The sequence below is a fragment of the Pezoporus flaviventris genome, unplaced genomic scaffold (assembly GCF_033815535.1).
Source record: "Pezoporus flaviventris isolate CSIRO_AGI_PZ_B2104156 unplaced genomic scaffold, CSIRO_AGI_Pfla_v1 ptg000001l, whole genome shotgun sequence".
Lineage (NCBI taxonomy): Eukaryota > Metazoa > Chordata > Aves > Psittaciformes > Psittacidae > Pezoporus > Pezoporus flaviventris.
This window is the reverse complement of record NW_026892549.1, coordinates 24,204,578-24,219,443: the sequence shown is the minus strand read 5'-3', so window position 1 is coordinate 24,219,443 and position 14,866 is coordinate 24,204,578. Positions and strand designations below refer to the sequence as shown.

Here is a 14,866-nt window from a genome sequence, read left to right as displayed (position 1 = left end):
GCAGGCGGGGAGGGGGAGTTGCCCTTTATGTTAGGGATAGGCTGGAGAGTATGGAACTCTGTCTGGGGGACAGGTGAGCAGTCCACAGAGAGTTTGTGGGTCAGGGTTAAAGGGAATATAGCTATGGGAGACATTACTGTGGGGATCTGTTACAGACTGCCTGATCAAGAGGACTCTGGATGAAGCACTCTACAGACAGACGGGAACAGCCTCATGCTCACAGGCCCTTGTCCTCATGGGCACTTCAACCACCCTGGTATCTGTTGAAGGGATGGTACGGCCCAGCACAAGCAATCCAGGAGGTTCCTTGATTGTTTAGAAGACAACTTCCTTCTGCAAGTAATAGAGGAGCCAACAAGGAGAGGTGCCATGCTTGATCTCGTGCTCACCTCCAGGGAAGGGCTGGTTGGAAATGTGACGCTCCAGGGCAGCCTTGGTTGCAGTGATCATGAGATGGTCGAGTTCAAGATCCTCAGGACAGTGAGAAGAGTGCACAGCAAGTTCACTGCCCTGGACTTCAGGAGAGCAGACTTTGGCCTCTTCAGGAACCTGCTTAGTAAGGTTCCATGGGATACAGCCCTAGAGGGCAGGGGGGCCCAAAACTGTTGGTTGGTATTCAAGAATCACCTGCTACAAGCTCAGGAGTATTGTGTCCCAACTAGAAGGAAGTGCAGCAGGAGGGCCAGGAGACCTTGTTGGATGGATAAGGAGCTGCTGAGGAAACTTTGAAGGAAAAAAGAGACTTATGAAAGGTGGAAGCAAGGACAGGTGGCCTTGGGAAGAATACAGGGATGTTGTCTGGGAAGCTACGGACCAGGTTAGGAAAGCTAGGGCCCAGTTAGAATTAAACTTGGCTAGGGATGTTAAAAATAACAGGAAGGGATTTTATAGGTACATTGTGAATAAAAGACTAGGGACAACATAGGCTGTCTCCAGAAGCTACCAGGAGAACTGGCTATCCTGGATTTGGAGAAGGCTGAGGTTCTTATTAACTTCTTTGCCTCAGTCTTCACTGGCAAATGCTCTGACCAAACCACCCAAGTCTTGGAAGGCAGATGCAGGGACTGTGAGAATAAGACCTTGCGCCCACTGTAGGAGAGGATCTGGTTTGAGACCATCTTAAGAATGTGAATATGCACAAGTCCATGGGATCTGATGAAATCCCTCTGTGGGTCCTGAAGGAGCTGGTGAATGAGGTTGCTAAGCCACTGTCCATCATATTTGAAAAAACATGGTAGTCAAGTGAAGTTCCCGACGACTGGAAAAAGGGAAATATAACCCCCATTTTCAAGAAGGGGAAAATGGATGACCCAGGGAATTACAGACCAGTCAGTCTCACCTCTGTGCCTGGCAAAATCTTGGAGCAGATTATCCTGGAAGGCATGCTAAGGCACATGAAAAGCAACAAGGTGCTTGGTGACAGCCAGCATGGCTTCACTAAGGGGAAATCCTGCCTGACCAATTTGGTGGCTGCCTATGATGGGGCTACGGAACTGATGGACAGGGGTAGAGCAGTTGATGTCATCTACCTGGTCTTGTGTTGACATCTGCATGACATCCTTGTCTCTAAATTGGAGAGACATCAATTTGATGGATGGACCACTCAGTTGATAAAGAACTTGGTGGATAAAGAACTGGCTGGATGGCTGCACACAGAGAGTTGTGGTCAATGGCTCAGTGTCCAGTTGGAGACCAGTAATGAATGGTGTCCCTCAGGGATCGGTGTTGGGACTGGTCTTGTTTAACATCTTTGCTGACATGGACAGCGGGATTGAGTGCTCCCTCAGCAAGCTTGCTGATGACAGCAAGCCCAGAAAGCCAACCGTATCCTGGGCTGCATCAAAAGGAGCGTGACCAGCAGGTCGAAGGAGGTGATCCAGCCCCTCTACTCTGCTCTCATGAGACCTCACCTGGAGTATTGTGTGCAGTTCTGGTGTCCTCAACATAAAAAGGACATGGAACTGTTGGAACAAGTCCAGAGAAGGGCCACAAGGATGATCAGGGGACTGGAGCACCTCCTGTATAAAGACAGGCTGAGAAAGTTGGGGCTGTTCAGGCTGGAGAAGAGAAGGCTGTGTGGAGACCTCATAGCAGCCTTACAGAATCTGAAGGGGGCCTACAGGGATGCTGGGGAGGGACTCTTCATTAGGACTGTAGTGACAGGACAAGGGGTAACAGGTCAAAACTTAAACAGGGGACGTTTAGATTGGATATAAGGAGGAAGTTCTTTACTGTGAGGGTGGTGAGGCACTGGAATGGGTTGCCCAGGGAAGTTGTGAATGCTCCATCCCTGGCAGTGTTCAAGGCCAAGCTGGACAGAGCCTTGGGTGACATGGTTTAGTGTGAGGTGTCCCTGCCCACGGCAGGGGGGTTGGAACTAGATGATCTTAAGGTCCTTTCCAACCTTAACTATTCTATGGTTCTGGGTTCTCCAGAGTCTCTAGGAGATCAGTGTAAGGTGAAAAAACAAAGTTGAGAAAGTAAAAATACAAGCGGAAATCCTTTTTTGTTAACGATATGGTATTCTGAAGTATTAGTGGGAATGAGTCTAGACTGTAAGTGATTGCTGAGGCCGGGATGGGGAAACTCCAATGTAGTGGCTAGATTTAAGGCTCCTTTCCAAAGCTGAAGAAAGCTTTAGGTTCCAAAAATGGTTGAGGATGCGCACAACTTTTTAGTATTATTAAAAAAATTGTTTGGAAGGTGCTAGACGCAAAGCTAAGATTACTAAGTAGGTAAATAAGAAGGCTAGTAATTTTTTACTTCAGTTTATCACAGCCAGGAAACTAAGTATCAAATACATTATATAACTTTAAACCTCATGACAGAATTAAACACCTTGTATTTGTAATGTTCATGTTGCTCTTGTTCAGCACTTCATCTGCTTTAATTTATTGGTGTCTTAGGAGCTAATCAGAAGTATCCTAAGTTGAGAGGATCATGTTGCTCATGGAAACTCTATGTGTAGAGGCTGTAGTACCTCTAAGATTAGTAAGCATAAAGAACTTTTTCAAAACCACGAAGCTCAGAAGTGTTATCCTCTGTCAACTACCTGTATTATGTCAACTTTTTTAAAGCTAAATGAAGTTTATGCTGTGTGATAGTTTCTTTAAACATCCATGGTAGGTTTAGGCTTTCATCTTAAAACTGAAAAAACAGTTGTAGTTCTAATTGTGTTCTTTTTCACCTGCTTCATGGAATAAGCTTATTCATGCAGGTACTAAGTACAAGTAGAAAATACCTGCTGGAACCTGGAGTTGGTTTGATTTTTTTTTTTTTTTTTTATTTTTTTCTCAAATGGAAAGTAACAGATTAGTTAGTCTCTCCTGGCATCTTTACTCCGGCTCTTAGTCCTTGGTGATGGTTAAAAGAAAAGCACATATGATTTTCATTGAACAGAGTCATGCCAGGTTCTTTCAAGAGCTGTGTCAGTTCTCAGTGTTCAGTTGTGGTCCTGCCTGATGCCACAGGTGTCTGCTGTGAGACCACAAGTACCTTGCTTCCAGTGGTAAATGGTCATAGCAATATGGGTGAAATCAGGGACTGTTTAAAGTAATGTGAAAGAAGATAACTTACTTGTGGTTTAGGTAAGCGTGAGCAGTTTACTTATGGAAGTAGGCTGGAAATATTTCTCCAGCAGGGATGAATATCTGTGATTGAGCTTGAGCTAAGAGCTACGCAAAATGTTTAAGTTTCCTAATAATGGTTACTCTGTATTGAAAGCCTTCAGTGTTTGCTCTATGTCACATGGAAGTGTTATAGATGCATTTTGTTTCAGCTCCTCTGTGGGGGTGCTGGAGCTTATGAGCTCACTTGCTGACTGTTCCACACTCCTGGTTGAGCTTAGTAAGTCTGTAAACAGGAAATAGTACTGGGATAGTCAGAGTGCTATTATAGTAGTTGTCAAACATGTATGTTAAAATAAATTAATGAATAGATAGGCATGCAGAGAAGTGACTAAGAGTTTTATAACAATTTTTATTCCTACTAGGTTTTCTATTTTGCTTTCCTGTACTAGCTTTTTGGATTTTTCTGTGCTACTGGGTTTGTTGGGCCTTTTGACTTTACATTTTTAACAGGATTTAAGAGCTGTTGATTTTATTTTTTTAATGACACGGTGATGGCTTATACCCTTCTGTTAAAATATGTAACCAATCCAGCAGCACAAGAGAAGTCAGTCAGTCCTAAACAAGAGGTTTGTACACCATATCTAGACATAGGCATAGATTTTTCTGGTGGGCTTGATGTGCAGTAGTTTCTCTTCAGCCATTTTTCCACTGTATGTGATCAACATGTGAACAAGAGGTGAATTGTTTCGCAGAGTTTTTGTGCCAGTAATGCCTAGTCACTCTCTGAGAGTGACTAGGAGAGCTGTGTTGTTAGAGCACTGATGTAGCTTGTCCTCGTGAAGAGCGGTTTCTAGGCTGACTTGTTAGAGAGGATACCCTGACTTTTTCTTCAGGAGTTTTTTTTTGGCAGTACCTTGTTCCAGACTGCCACAGGCCGCTGGAAGAGGGCTGTTATGACGTGCATTCAGGAGGTTTGATACTGGGAGAGTGTAACCCAAGGGGACTTGAGTTTGGTGTATATTGTTTACTAACTGAACTGGCCTAATAGTCTGCAAGACACATGTGGGCTGTGAGCTGGGAATTCTAAGTTAATTCTCACTTAAAGAGGTAGCCTATCTAATGTGTATTTAGCTGTGAAGGTAACTGTTAGTTAAAGCTGGTCTCTGATCCTTATTGTGTTATGTAGGGTTTTGTAGTAGCAGGTAGAATGAGTAACATGCAACCTAGAAAATGGTATGAAAGTTTCCAGTACTTTCAACTTTTTTTTTTTTTTTTTTAGTGTATGGAGAAAACAAATGTGAATTCTTAGGAGGATGCATTTATAGGTGAATCCTGCTTGAGATAACAGCAGGAAATGAATTTTTAACTCAAAGAAATCTCTTTGTAGAGGAAAGGGCTAAAGGTTTGAATATTCTCTTGGCAACTAAATCTTGTTTTCTCAGAGAGAAACCCAGTGAGCCTGTGTGAATAAGCTATCAATCTTACTGATGTATCTTGCCTGTAAGTATGTCAGTACTTCTGCACAGTTTTCAGTACACAGCATCCCTTACAGAAGATAATTTTTTTCTGATTGTTTTGGTGTGCTCTTTATAGACTTCTTTCTAGGCTCAGGCAGGGCTATTTCTGTACTGACATGCATATGAACTTGAAGAGTATCTGTCAACAGGTTCCCTATTCTGGGAGTAAAGTAGTATTCCATATATGCAAGTGGATAGGATACATGTAATGGAGCCTGAAGCTCTGCGTTGGAAAAAAAGCTTAATTGTCTTTGATAAGACTGCTTGCAATTATTGTACTTAGGACTTATTAAATGTTTGTGACAGAGGAAAGTTCAACTTTCTAGTGGGATTTGTAGGAAGGTCACTTTTCCCCTTAAAACTTAAGGTGATTTTAATGAGTAATTACTTTTGGTTATTTTGTGTTTTGCAAGAATCTGGCAGTTGCTTTGGAGAATTCCAGCTTCCTAAGCTGGAAAGTTAATAGCCTTCTTGCTGTGCTCAAGAATGTGCTTTACTCAGATCTGTCAGAGCTGGGTATATTCTTTAACTCTCGAGACTTCTTTTCTATGGCTTTGGGGATATCCTGTATGTAAGAATGCTATGAAGATTTTAACAGACTTGTTTCTGATGGCATTCCTGCCTTCTGGTAACTGTAATCTGGTAAAGGAATTATTGAGTTTAAGCTTGCTACTCTTAGCAGATACATTCTTTTAGTGGGATTTATGTGATGTCCCCTGCTCCTTGCCCAACGTGAGGGCTGGAAGAAAATGTAGGATACAGTTTAGTGTGAGGTTCAGGATCTTGTCTTCAGGCTCTCCTGTCACGGTACCAGACTAGCATTTTGCTCTGAATGTATTTGTAAGTACTTGAATACATAGTCTTTTAGTGTAGATTATGGTTAGTGTTGTAGAGTTGTATGGTAGCAAAAGGGAACTGAATTCTGTCAAGTGCTGGAGAGACAGACTTCAGTTTTGTGTAGTGCCTTTCAAAAATATTCAGGACAAAAATTGCAGGGTGAGGAGAATTGAAAGAATGTAAACCCCACAGGTTTAGATAAGAACAGTTGAATAACTAAAGTACAGTATAATACTAGTAATGATAAAGGAAGTAACAAGGGAAGAAAATACAAAAGCAAAAGGGGAAAGGGAAAAAACAACAATAAACCCAAGTGATGCACAATACAATTGCTCACCACCAGCTGACTTGATACCCAGCCCAACCTGAGCAGAGATGAGTGTCTTCCAGGTAACTCTCCCTAATTGGGCATGATGTGCTATGGTATGGAATACCCCTTTGGCTGGTTTGGGTCAGGTGTCCTGTCTCTGCTCCATCCTGGCTTCTTGTGTCTCTCCTCACTGGCAGAGCATGAGAGACTGAAAAGTCCGTGATCAGGGTAAGAGCTGCTTAGCAATAACTAAAACATCAGTGTGTTATCAACAGTGTTCTCAGACTAAAGCCAAACCACAGCTTGCACCAGCTATTAGGAATTAAAAAATAACTCTGTCCCAACTGAAACCAGGGCATACTGACAACATCAGGCTTAACTTCTGCATAGATACTGCAGTACAGTTAAGGCTTTTATACCACAAACAGCTGTGAGTCATCTGTGTTACTTCTGATGTTTCCATGGTGGCTGATCAGCTTTTAGAAAAGCCTCTGTTTGTATATGGCAAGCATTGAAGATGCTTCTATCATAACTTGCAGTAAAGACTAGTATTGGGAAGGGGAACTGGGCATGGTCAGCAAAGTAAGGAAGTGTATCAGATGTTGGTATTTATATTCATTTTGGGGAGGATTCTTTTATTCTCCAACCTGCCAAATGCTGTCAGGTGGTACTTGAGGATGTAGGTGTGTATTTCCACTGTAGATGGACACATTAGCAGACGTCTGGGTCTGCACCAGTCTGTGCCAAGATGGTCTGTCTGTCAGTGAGTGGACAAATCGGTGTCATCTCTGTTGCCAGATTTGTTAAGGAAAGGGAGCTTAGCAGGGAGATACTTGTCTCCAAAGTATCTTTTACTGAACAGTGTTTCCTGAATGGCTTTTACTACTAGGGAGCACCTGTGGCCCTTGCCTTTCTGCATTTCAGAGGAACAAAAGAATAAAGTGCCAAACCCTATTTCTTACTACTTGGCAACTCTGGCAATGAGAACAGACTGAAGTCTTAGATGCACTGTTACTCTAATGGCTTATTGTTTTGGGAGTCTGAAAGCAAGTAGTCCCTTTGAAGACTTGGTGGCTTTCATTTATTTTGTTTTTTCCTTTTGTTTTTTTCCTTTTCCCCTTTTTATCATTAGCTTTAGAATTGTTTACTGTGCAGGTTAAATGTGCTCAGTGCCAGAGTAGGGTTTGTACAGGTGACTGTTTTTTTCAGTTGTCAGTCAAATAAAAACTCAGTTGCTTTGCTTCAAAAATGAGTTTCTCAAATAGTTGTGCACTTTAAAGCTGTTTGAACTGTGGGACTGTAGATTATGTGATAATACAGGCAGTAGGCCATGTTTGTTTCAATACAGCTATATGGATACACAAATACATTGTTTTATTCAGATTTCAAGGCTTTTTGATTTTTTTTTTCTGTCATTGCATTATTTTAGTCTTCTGGTGTATTTGAGAAACATATCTCTGTAAAGGAGCAAAATGTCTGCAGAGGAAGGGGCTGTACCAAAGCTGGAATGCTACATTAGTTGCTGAGTACAGCTGAAAAAGTGAAACAGCTAGGCCTACAAGTGGCAGTAAAATTACATTGGTAAGCAGTATTATTCATATATCTACTAGTAAAATAAAGAGAGTGACATCACACTCAGCTGAAATCTGTTTCCATCTGTGGAAACTGGCCGTGGTTTTGTCTGCTATGTTAGTGCAGTGTGTAGATACTCAGTGTGAAATACAGACTGCTCTTTTAAAAAGAACGCTTTGAGCTTTTAAATTTGGCAATCCTTGGAATAATGGACCGTGCTGTACGGTTACTGTAGAAATACATACCAGTGGAGGGATGCACTTATAATGCGTAGCGGTAGGTGTTGCTAACAACATTGAGATTTTGGGGGGCATTGATGTGAATGGGAAAACTACTGGAAGATGCTCCACTGTTGTAGCTATCTGTGTCAATGATAGTGACTGTGTCCAGGCTGCCTGCTCCTGTTCTATGTTTCTGCTTCAGGCAGCTGCAGTGATGTCTCTTTTGCCTGTATGCTAATCTGTCCTGTATAGATTGAGCTTAAAAGTGAATTTGTTGACCTTCAGCTACACTCACAGGCTTTTCTACTGTTAAATTTCCCGGTAGCTTTAACTGAGGTTAGATGATTTTGCCTACGTGAAGGAGGTAGTGATGTCAGAGCTGGCAGCAGCATTATGTCACACTTCAAATGTCAGATCTGGCAGCTAGGAAGTAAAAGCTTTTGGATACCGGTTCCTATTATTGCTGGCAAAATGTGCTGATGTTTTTCATTTTAGTACTGTCTACACACCTCTAGTGAGGAAGTGACATTTATCCCAACAGTTCTGTGTTACAGCAGTGTTAAACACTAATAAGTCATGATACATTGTGGTGGTAAGTTTTTGTTTTTTTTTTTTTTTTTCCTTTGTGGTTAAAAAGTGATTTCTAGAATAAAAGTGCTGAGATAGGGATCTTACCGACTCCTGATTTAACCAGTATCAAGTAACATAAAAACTAAACTACTTGTGGAGAACCTGATACTTTTATTGTGTTTATCTTCTGCTAGTGTTCAGTGTTCTCTTTTAACTTGAAGTCATCTTAGCTTAGACTTGTGATTTTTTTTTTTTTTTTTTACTGTTACTGTAATACCCTTTCTGCTTGAGAATGAATTGTTTCCAAAGCAGTGTTTTCAAAATTCTGTTCTGTCCAATTTCTCGTTTCTACCAGATTTGAGAGGGTGGCACATTCAGAGGATAAATTGCAGTTTTTTTTAAAAATATAATTTTTCTCTCCTTTCTCAGTCGAAGTGATACCACTAGACATAAAAGTGAGTGGAAAAGTACAGACAAAAAAATCTGTTAAGTGAATGATTCAAACTGTTTCTATATTGTATGCTTCATAGCAAGAAACTTACATGTGCAGGCCACTGGTAGCTATTTAAATAATTTTGGACTGTTTTTTGACAATTTGGGCATGTGCATAGATGACCAGTAACTGCTGGCATGTAATTATGCATCCATTTGACAGCTAGTAGTGGTTATGGTGTTCAGGAACCTCTTCTATATCTTTTTGTTGAACAGGTAAGTTTGTTCCCTTTATGAAGTCTGTGTTGTGTTATTAGGATTATCAAGGCTTTCCTTATCTCTGATACTTAATGGTTATAATTTCAGCCAGGAGAACAGGGAAAGGTGAGAGCTGTTAGAGCTGATGGGCTGCTGAACAGGATATTCCACAGGGACAAAAAACAAAACAAAACAAAAAAACAGAACAAGGGAAGAGCTATCGTCTAAAGAATTTTATTAAAATTAAGGGTGTTTGGTCTAATGTTCCTTCTGTTTCCAGATCTTCTGTTATTTGGGTGAAGTGAGGTTTCTAACCTGCGTTGTCAGGCTTTTCTCGTAGTTGGGAATAAATCCATTTGGGGTTTTCTGACTATTGTTTTTCTTGGCCTTAGGATGAAAGGTCTTTGGATTGTAGTATGGCTGTATTTGGATAGGCTTCTACAGATTAGCTGAACTGGAATTCAAGTAGTCTGGACTCTTTCAGAAGGCATTTCAACATCTGAAACATATAGGTAAACTCCACCACAGTGGATAGCAGCTTGCCTGTCCATAACAGCTTCAAGATCCATCTTCTGTAAACTCTAGTTTAGTGTGATTTGTGAAATTCTGAGCTTCCAGATCCAGGTTTTAAATTGCTGCTATGGTACACCAGTTATGCTTTTTTGTATCAGTATTGTTTCAAGTAATCTGCAGTGCATTGTCCCTTCTCACTACAGAGGAATCTTACCTAGTGGAGGACTGCTTGAAGTGCCCTTTAGCTTCTCTGCTGCTGTCGGCCATTTACTCTGTTGTATGGGTAAAGGCCCAATGTATACAGAAGTTGCAAATGTGCCCCACAAGATATGTTTTCATCTAGTCTTTTGTTGTAGAAGTGAATGCATCCTAGAAAAGAGCTATACATGATTAACTAGCTTTGACTCTTACTTATAATCAGGTACTAATTTGTTTATTGTCCTAAAATAAAGCAAATTATTTTTCTTATAATTTTTTTTATTCTTTAAAGGTAAGAAAATATATGCTTCAGTGTTTGGAGATTTTTCTGAAGTTGAATTTTATAATTAGATAATGAGGAAAATATGAAGGAAACATACACATATTACACATTCAGGAGAGGATGAGGATGTAAATGTGAGGTTTTATGCATTTGACTTTGTCCAGCTTTGAGCTTCTTAGTGCAAAAAAGCTATTAATTTATTTGAGGAAGTTCAGTGGAGGCCACCAAGATAGTCATAACAGATGGCTTCTGAAGGGAGTCTAAATGAGCTGGGCTTGTTCAGCCAGAAGAGAGAATGGAGATTTGTTAACAATCTTATGTAACTTTTCTGAGTTTAGGAGAGCCAGGTGCATTTTCTTGCTGTGCTACTCAGTCAAGAGAGGCAATGGTTATAAACTTCTGGTTCTGACTGGATATAATTGAAACTTCACACTAGGAGGCTCATTAAGCATTGGAACAGGTTGCCCAGAGAGGATGTGAAATATTTCTTTGGAAATCTGCAAGACCAGAGTGTCCGGAGCCTTAAGTAGCCTGGTCCAAATCTGATGGTGACTATTGCTTGAGCAGGAGATGGGACTATATGACTTCACAAGACCCTTTCAAACATAGAGGGCTCTGCAGTTCTGCTTCCATAATTTCATCCTCCTTCCTCACTTGTAGCATTTATAGTACCTCTGCCAGTATTCCCCTGCCCCTGCAACAGGCTTCCTCCCATGTGTTTGCCTTGCACTCAAGATGGAGAAATGTTCTCTATGGTATCTGTGATGTTCCAGAAGCTATCTCACCTTTGCTGTTAACAATTCCCTACTTTTTTTTTTTCCCTCACTTGCATATATAAGTACATAGAGATGACTTTAGTACTCTAAATTGGTTTCCTATGAAGCAGAAAACTTCTACCTACACAGCAGAGTGGTGCTTGGAAAACGGTGTATATCAAACTGATTGAATTCAGATCGCATTGATGTTTTGCATACTAGGGAAGTTCTGTGATAGTCTTTGCAAATAACATCTTGTAGAAGATGGAGGCTGTTTGAGTAGTTGCTTATAAAAAGCCAACAACAACCAAACAGTAGAGTAGGTTACAAGGTCTTAGAATTCTTTTCTGGATTTAACAGTAAAGCTTGGTAGAATCATGCAGTCTTCTGCAATGGCTCTGTAGGTAGAACCACTCATTTAAAACTACCTGACACAACAAGAAAAAATTTAGTTGATTGTTTACTTCAGTAAATTCAGCCATTTGAGTTGAAATCTCACATGTCAGGTCTGTCCCAGGTAGGCTCTGATCAAAATAAAACCAACAACAAACAAATCCCCAAACCCATGTGATGCACCTTCATTTGCCGAACGGTGGGAAGTTGAATTACTTAAGAATTACGAATTTTCTTAGATCTCTGGATTTCCCTACAAATATAAATTTCTTCCACATATTTCTGCAGTTTCTTCCTGAGCAAGTTGTAAGTGATGTTGCAAAGATGCAGCCAGACTTTTGCGTAATTGCTGTTTGCTGGAACTAAGGGCAGGCAGGTGCTTGACTTTACAAAATGTAACATCCTGGTGAAATAAAAGGTGGAGATCTTGCATTTGTCAAGGATATGTCAACTACTGCTGTACAATTTCTCATAAAAACTGTTCCACAAGTCTACATCCAAAACTCTTAACTAGAAAATTCTGTGTTGTAACGAAGTTAGCAGATCTCTTTTTTTCCGATCCTTTCCTTGGTATGGATTGCTTGGCACCCTCTCACCCTCCTCTGCACCTTACTTTTGATGAATTTTAGCAGAAACTTGTTGTCTGAGCAAAACTTTTAATTCCTACTTGCTTCCATTTCCATGTGTTTTTGCTGCAGAGTTTTAGCAAATGGAGGTTAAATAATATAATTAATCTTGTCTTAAAATTGCTTTTTATCCTCTGATAAAAGTAGGTGATTCTGGTTACCTACCTATAGTTGTTAGAGGCTCTTTAAGTCTGAGAACACTACCAGTGTGTAAACAGTCTTTCGGTATGGAGATTGCAGGACTGGTTTTACTTGTGCTGAACCAGAAGAGCTGCTAGTTTTACATTATCTGCTAGAGGCAGTCTTATGAAACCATTTGTTGTCTTCAGGGCATGTAGCCTCTTTCTGTTCATGTTACTCTATTTTGTGTATTGCTAAACTTCCTCCAAGCAGCCTGAAACATTGTGTTTTTTTATTTGTTTTTTTTTTTTGTTTGTTTTGTGTTTTTTTTTTTCCAAACTAGAGAATGGGATTCCTTTTTATTAAGTTGGCTGCATCGCCCTAATAATGTATTGTCACTGTTATATACAGTATAACAGATTCTGAATACTCTTTTTTATTTTCCAATAGACTGGTGTTTGGGATGCTGTATCCTGCATATTACTCATACAAAGCTGTGAAGACAAAAAATGTGAAGGAATATGTAAGTCACACTCCTTTTAATTGCTTAATTACATGCCTCCGCTGGCATACAACTCTGAAATTTTCGTTACACAATGAAATAAATCACATGAAATCTTTATTTGACTAACTTAGTATTAGATACAACACTTGTGTGAGCCTAGTGTTAATCCTGGGATTTTGTCTGGAGGGCTAAATTTAAGGTAAGGTTTCTCAGACTTTTTCTCACAGACTTTGCTGAAATGTGTCCCAACACATTATGCTGTGAAACATATAAATGTTCCTAGGAGGATTTTTAAACATAATCCTTAAAGCGTTGACTGCATTTCAGTGAAGTGCCCAAAATAATGCACTTTTGGGTGGGAGTGGAATAAAGATTCTCTAGTTCTGCTAACACCTATAGTATAAGCAATGGCAAATTGATTCTCAGTGACCACTTGAAGAATAATATCAGTATAATTGTCATTTTTATAGAGCTCAGTAGGGGATTCAAATCAACCCTAAAAAAGGGTGGCTGTAGCTAATCTATTTTTCCTCAACGAGGAGGAAAAAATGTAACCAGAGAAGGAAAAGATTTGGTTAAGGTGATGGGGAGGAAAGAAGAACAGACAGAAAAGTAAGGTGGAGAAAAACACAATTGCTGTAGTTACTGCAGTTTAGAATTAATCTGTTAAATTATTTACTTTTCAGGGTAAGCAATGATGATTACCACAAGAATGTTACCCAGTTGCAGTCACAAGGAGCTTTTAGTCATTGAGTTACTTCCCTGTTTTAAGAGGCAGCCTTTTGGCAACTAACCTATATTCTCTCCTGAACCTTGTTCTTAACTTGGCTTCCTGACTCAGGATGGAGTCAGTGCCTTCACTTCAACTTGGCAGCTGTAGCTGTGACCTAATGCTGCTGTCTGTATGTATGATGTCTCTGCTTTGTACGTGGTTGCAGTAGTAAAATGCAGTAGCTGTTGTTGTTCCCCTTGTATGTCTTGCATGTAGTCTGATTGCTCCATCAGGGCTCCAAAGTGTACATTGTATTCATACTTCTGGTTTCTGGATGCAAGCTGATTAGAGCTTACTTGTGCCCATAGAGCTAGTGTGTGCCAGACCGAAGTTTCTGGGAGATTAAAAAAAAAAAAAGTTTTTTTGTCTCATGCTTAGTTTACCCTGTCAGGAGGGTATGTAATGCAAAGAATTTTAATAATCTGCTTTTCCTCCCCACTCCCTCAGAAGGGATCCACAGGCTAAGTAGAGGATAGCAGTTTCAAACTCTTAATAGAAGAAAACACTTTAAGAGGTTACCATTATCTCTTGTTATGTGTTTCTTAGGAAAAGAAAAAAAGTTTGTAGAATGCTCAGATTTTTTTTATTCTTACCTCTTGTCCAGTTAGCTATCACTTAGCTGTCTTTCTTGGGCATTTTAGATGTGCTTGTCATTTACACAAGAGCTTTAGTAGAGTCTGGAAACCTATTTTTCCAACTGTGTATTTTCATAGTGTAAAACACCGCTTTTCAGTTATATGTGGTCTTTGAGCAGTCCCTGAACTTGCAGTTGCATCAAAATGTTCATGGGGCTGAGATGAGGGGTAGAGCAATTGGTGTCATCTACCTGGACTTGTGTAAAGCATTCGACACTGTCCCACATGACATCCTTGTCTCTAAATTGGAGAGACATCAATTTGATGGATGGACCACTCGGTGGATAAAGAACTGGCTGGATGGCCGCACACAAAGAGTTGTGGTCAATGGCTCAATGTCCGTCTGGAGACCAGTAACGAGTGGTGTCCCTCAGGGATCGGTGTTGGGACTGGTCTTGTTCAACATCTTCGTTGCTGACATGAACAGTGGGATTGAGTGTGCCCTCAGCAAGTTTGCCAATGACACCAAGCTGTGTGGTTCGGTTGATACTCTGGAGGGAAGGAATGCCATCCAGAGGGACCTTGACACACTTGTGAGGTGGGCTGATGCCAACCTCATGAAGTATAACCATGCCAAGTGCAAGGTCCTACACCCGGGTCAGAGCAATCCCACGCACAGCTACAGGTTGGGCAGAGAAGAGATTCAGAGCAGCCCTGTGGAGAAGGACTTGGGGGTGTTGGTTGATGAGAAAATGAACATGAGCTGGCTTCAGTGTGTGCTTGCAGCCCGGAAAGCCAACCGTATCCTGGGCTGCATCAAAAGGAGCCTGACCAGCAGGT

At 40.7% G+C, this 14,866-nt stretch overlaps 1 protein-coding gene across 1 annotated transcript in view; it reads left to right on the top strand.

Annotated features, from left to right (window-relative positions):
• The window catches only part of REEP3 (receptor accessory protein 3), a 41,388-nt gene that overhangs the window by 9,072 nt on the left and 17,450 nt on the right, over positions 1-14,866 (top strand). Inside the window, exon 2 of the mRNA XM_061448671.1 lies at positions 12,625-12,697. Within this exon, the coding sequence (XP_061304655.1) occupies positions 12,625-12,697 (73 nt within the window). The remainder of the gene's footprint in view (positions 1-12,624; positions 12,698-14,866) is intronic.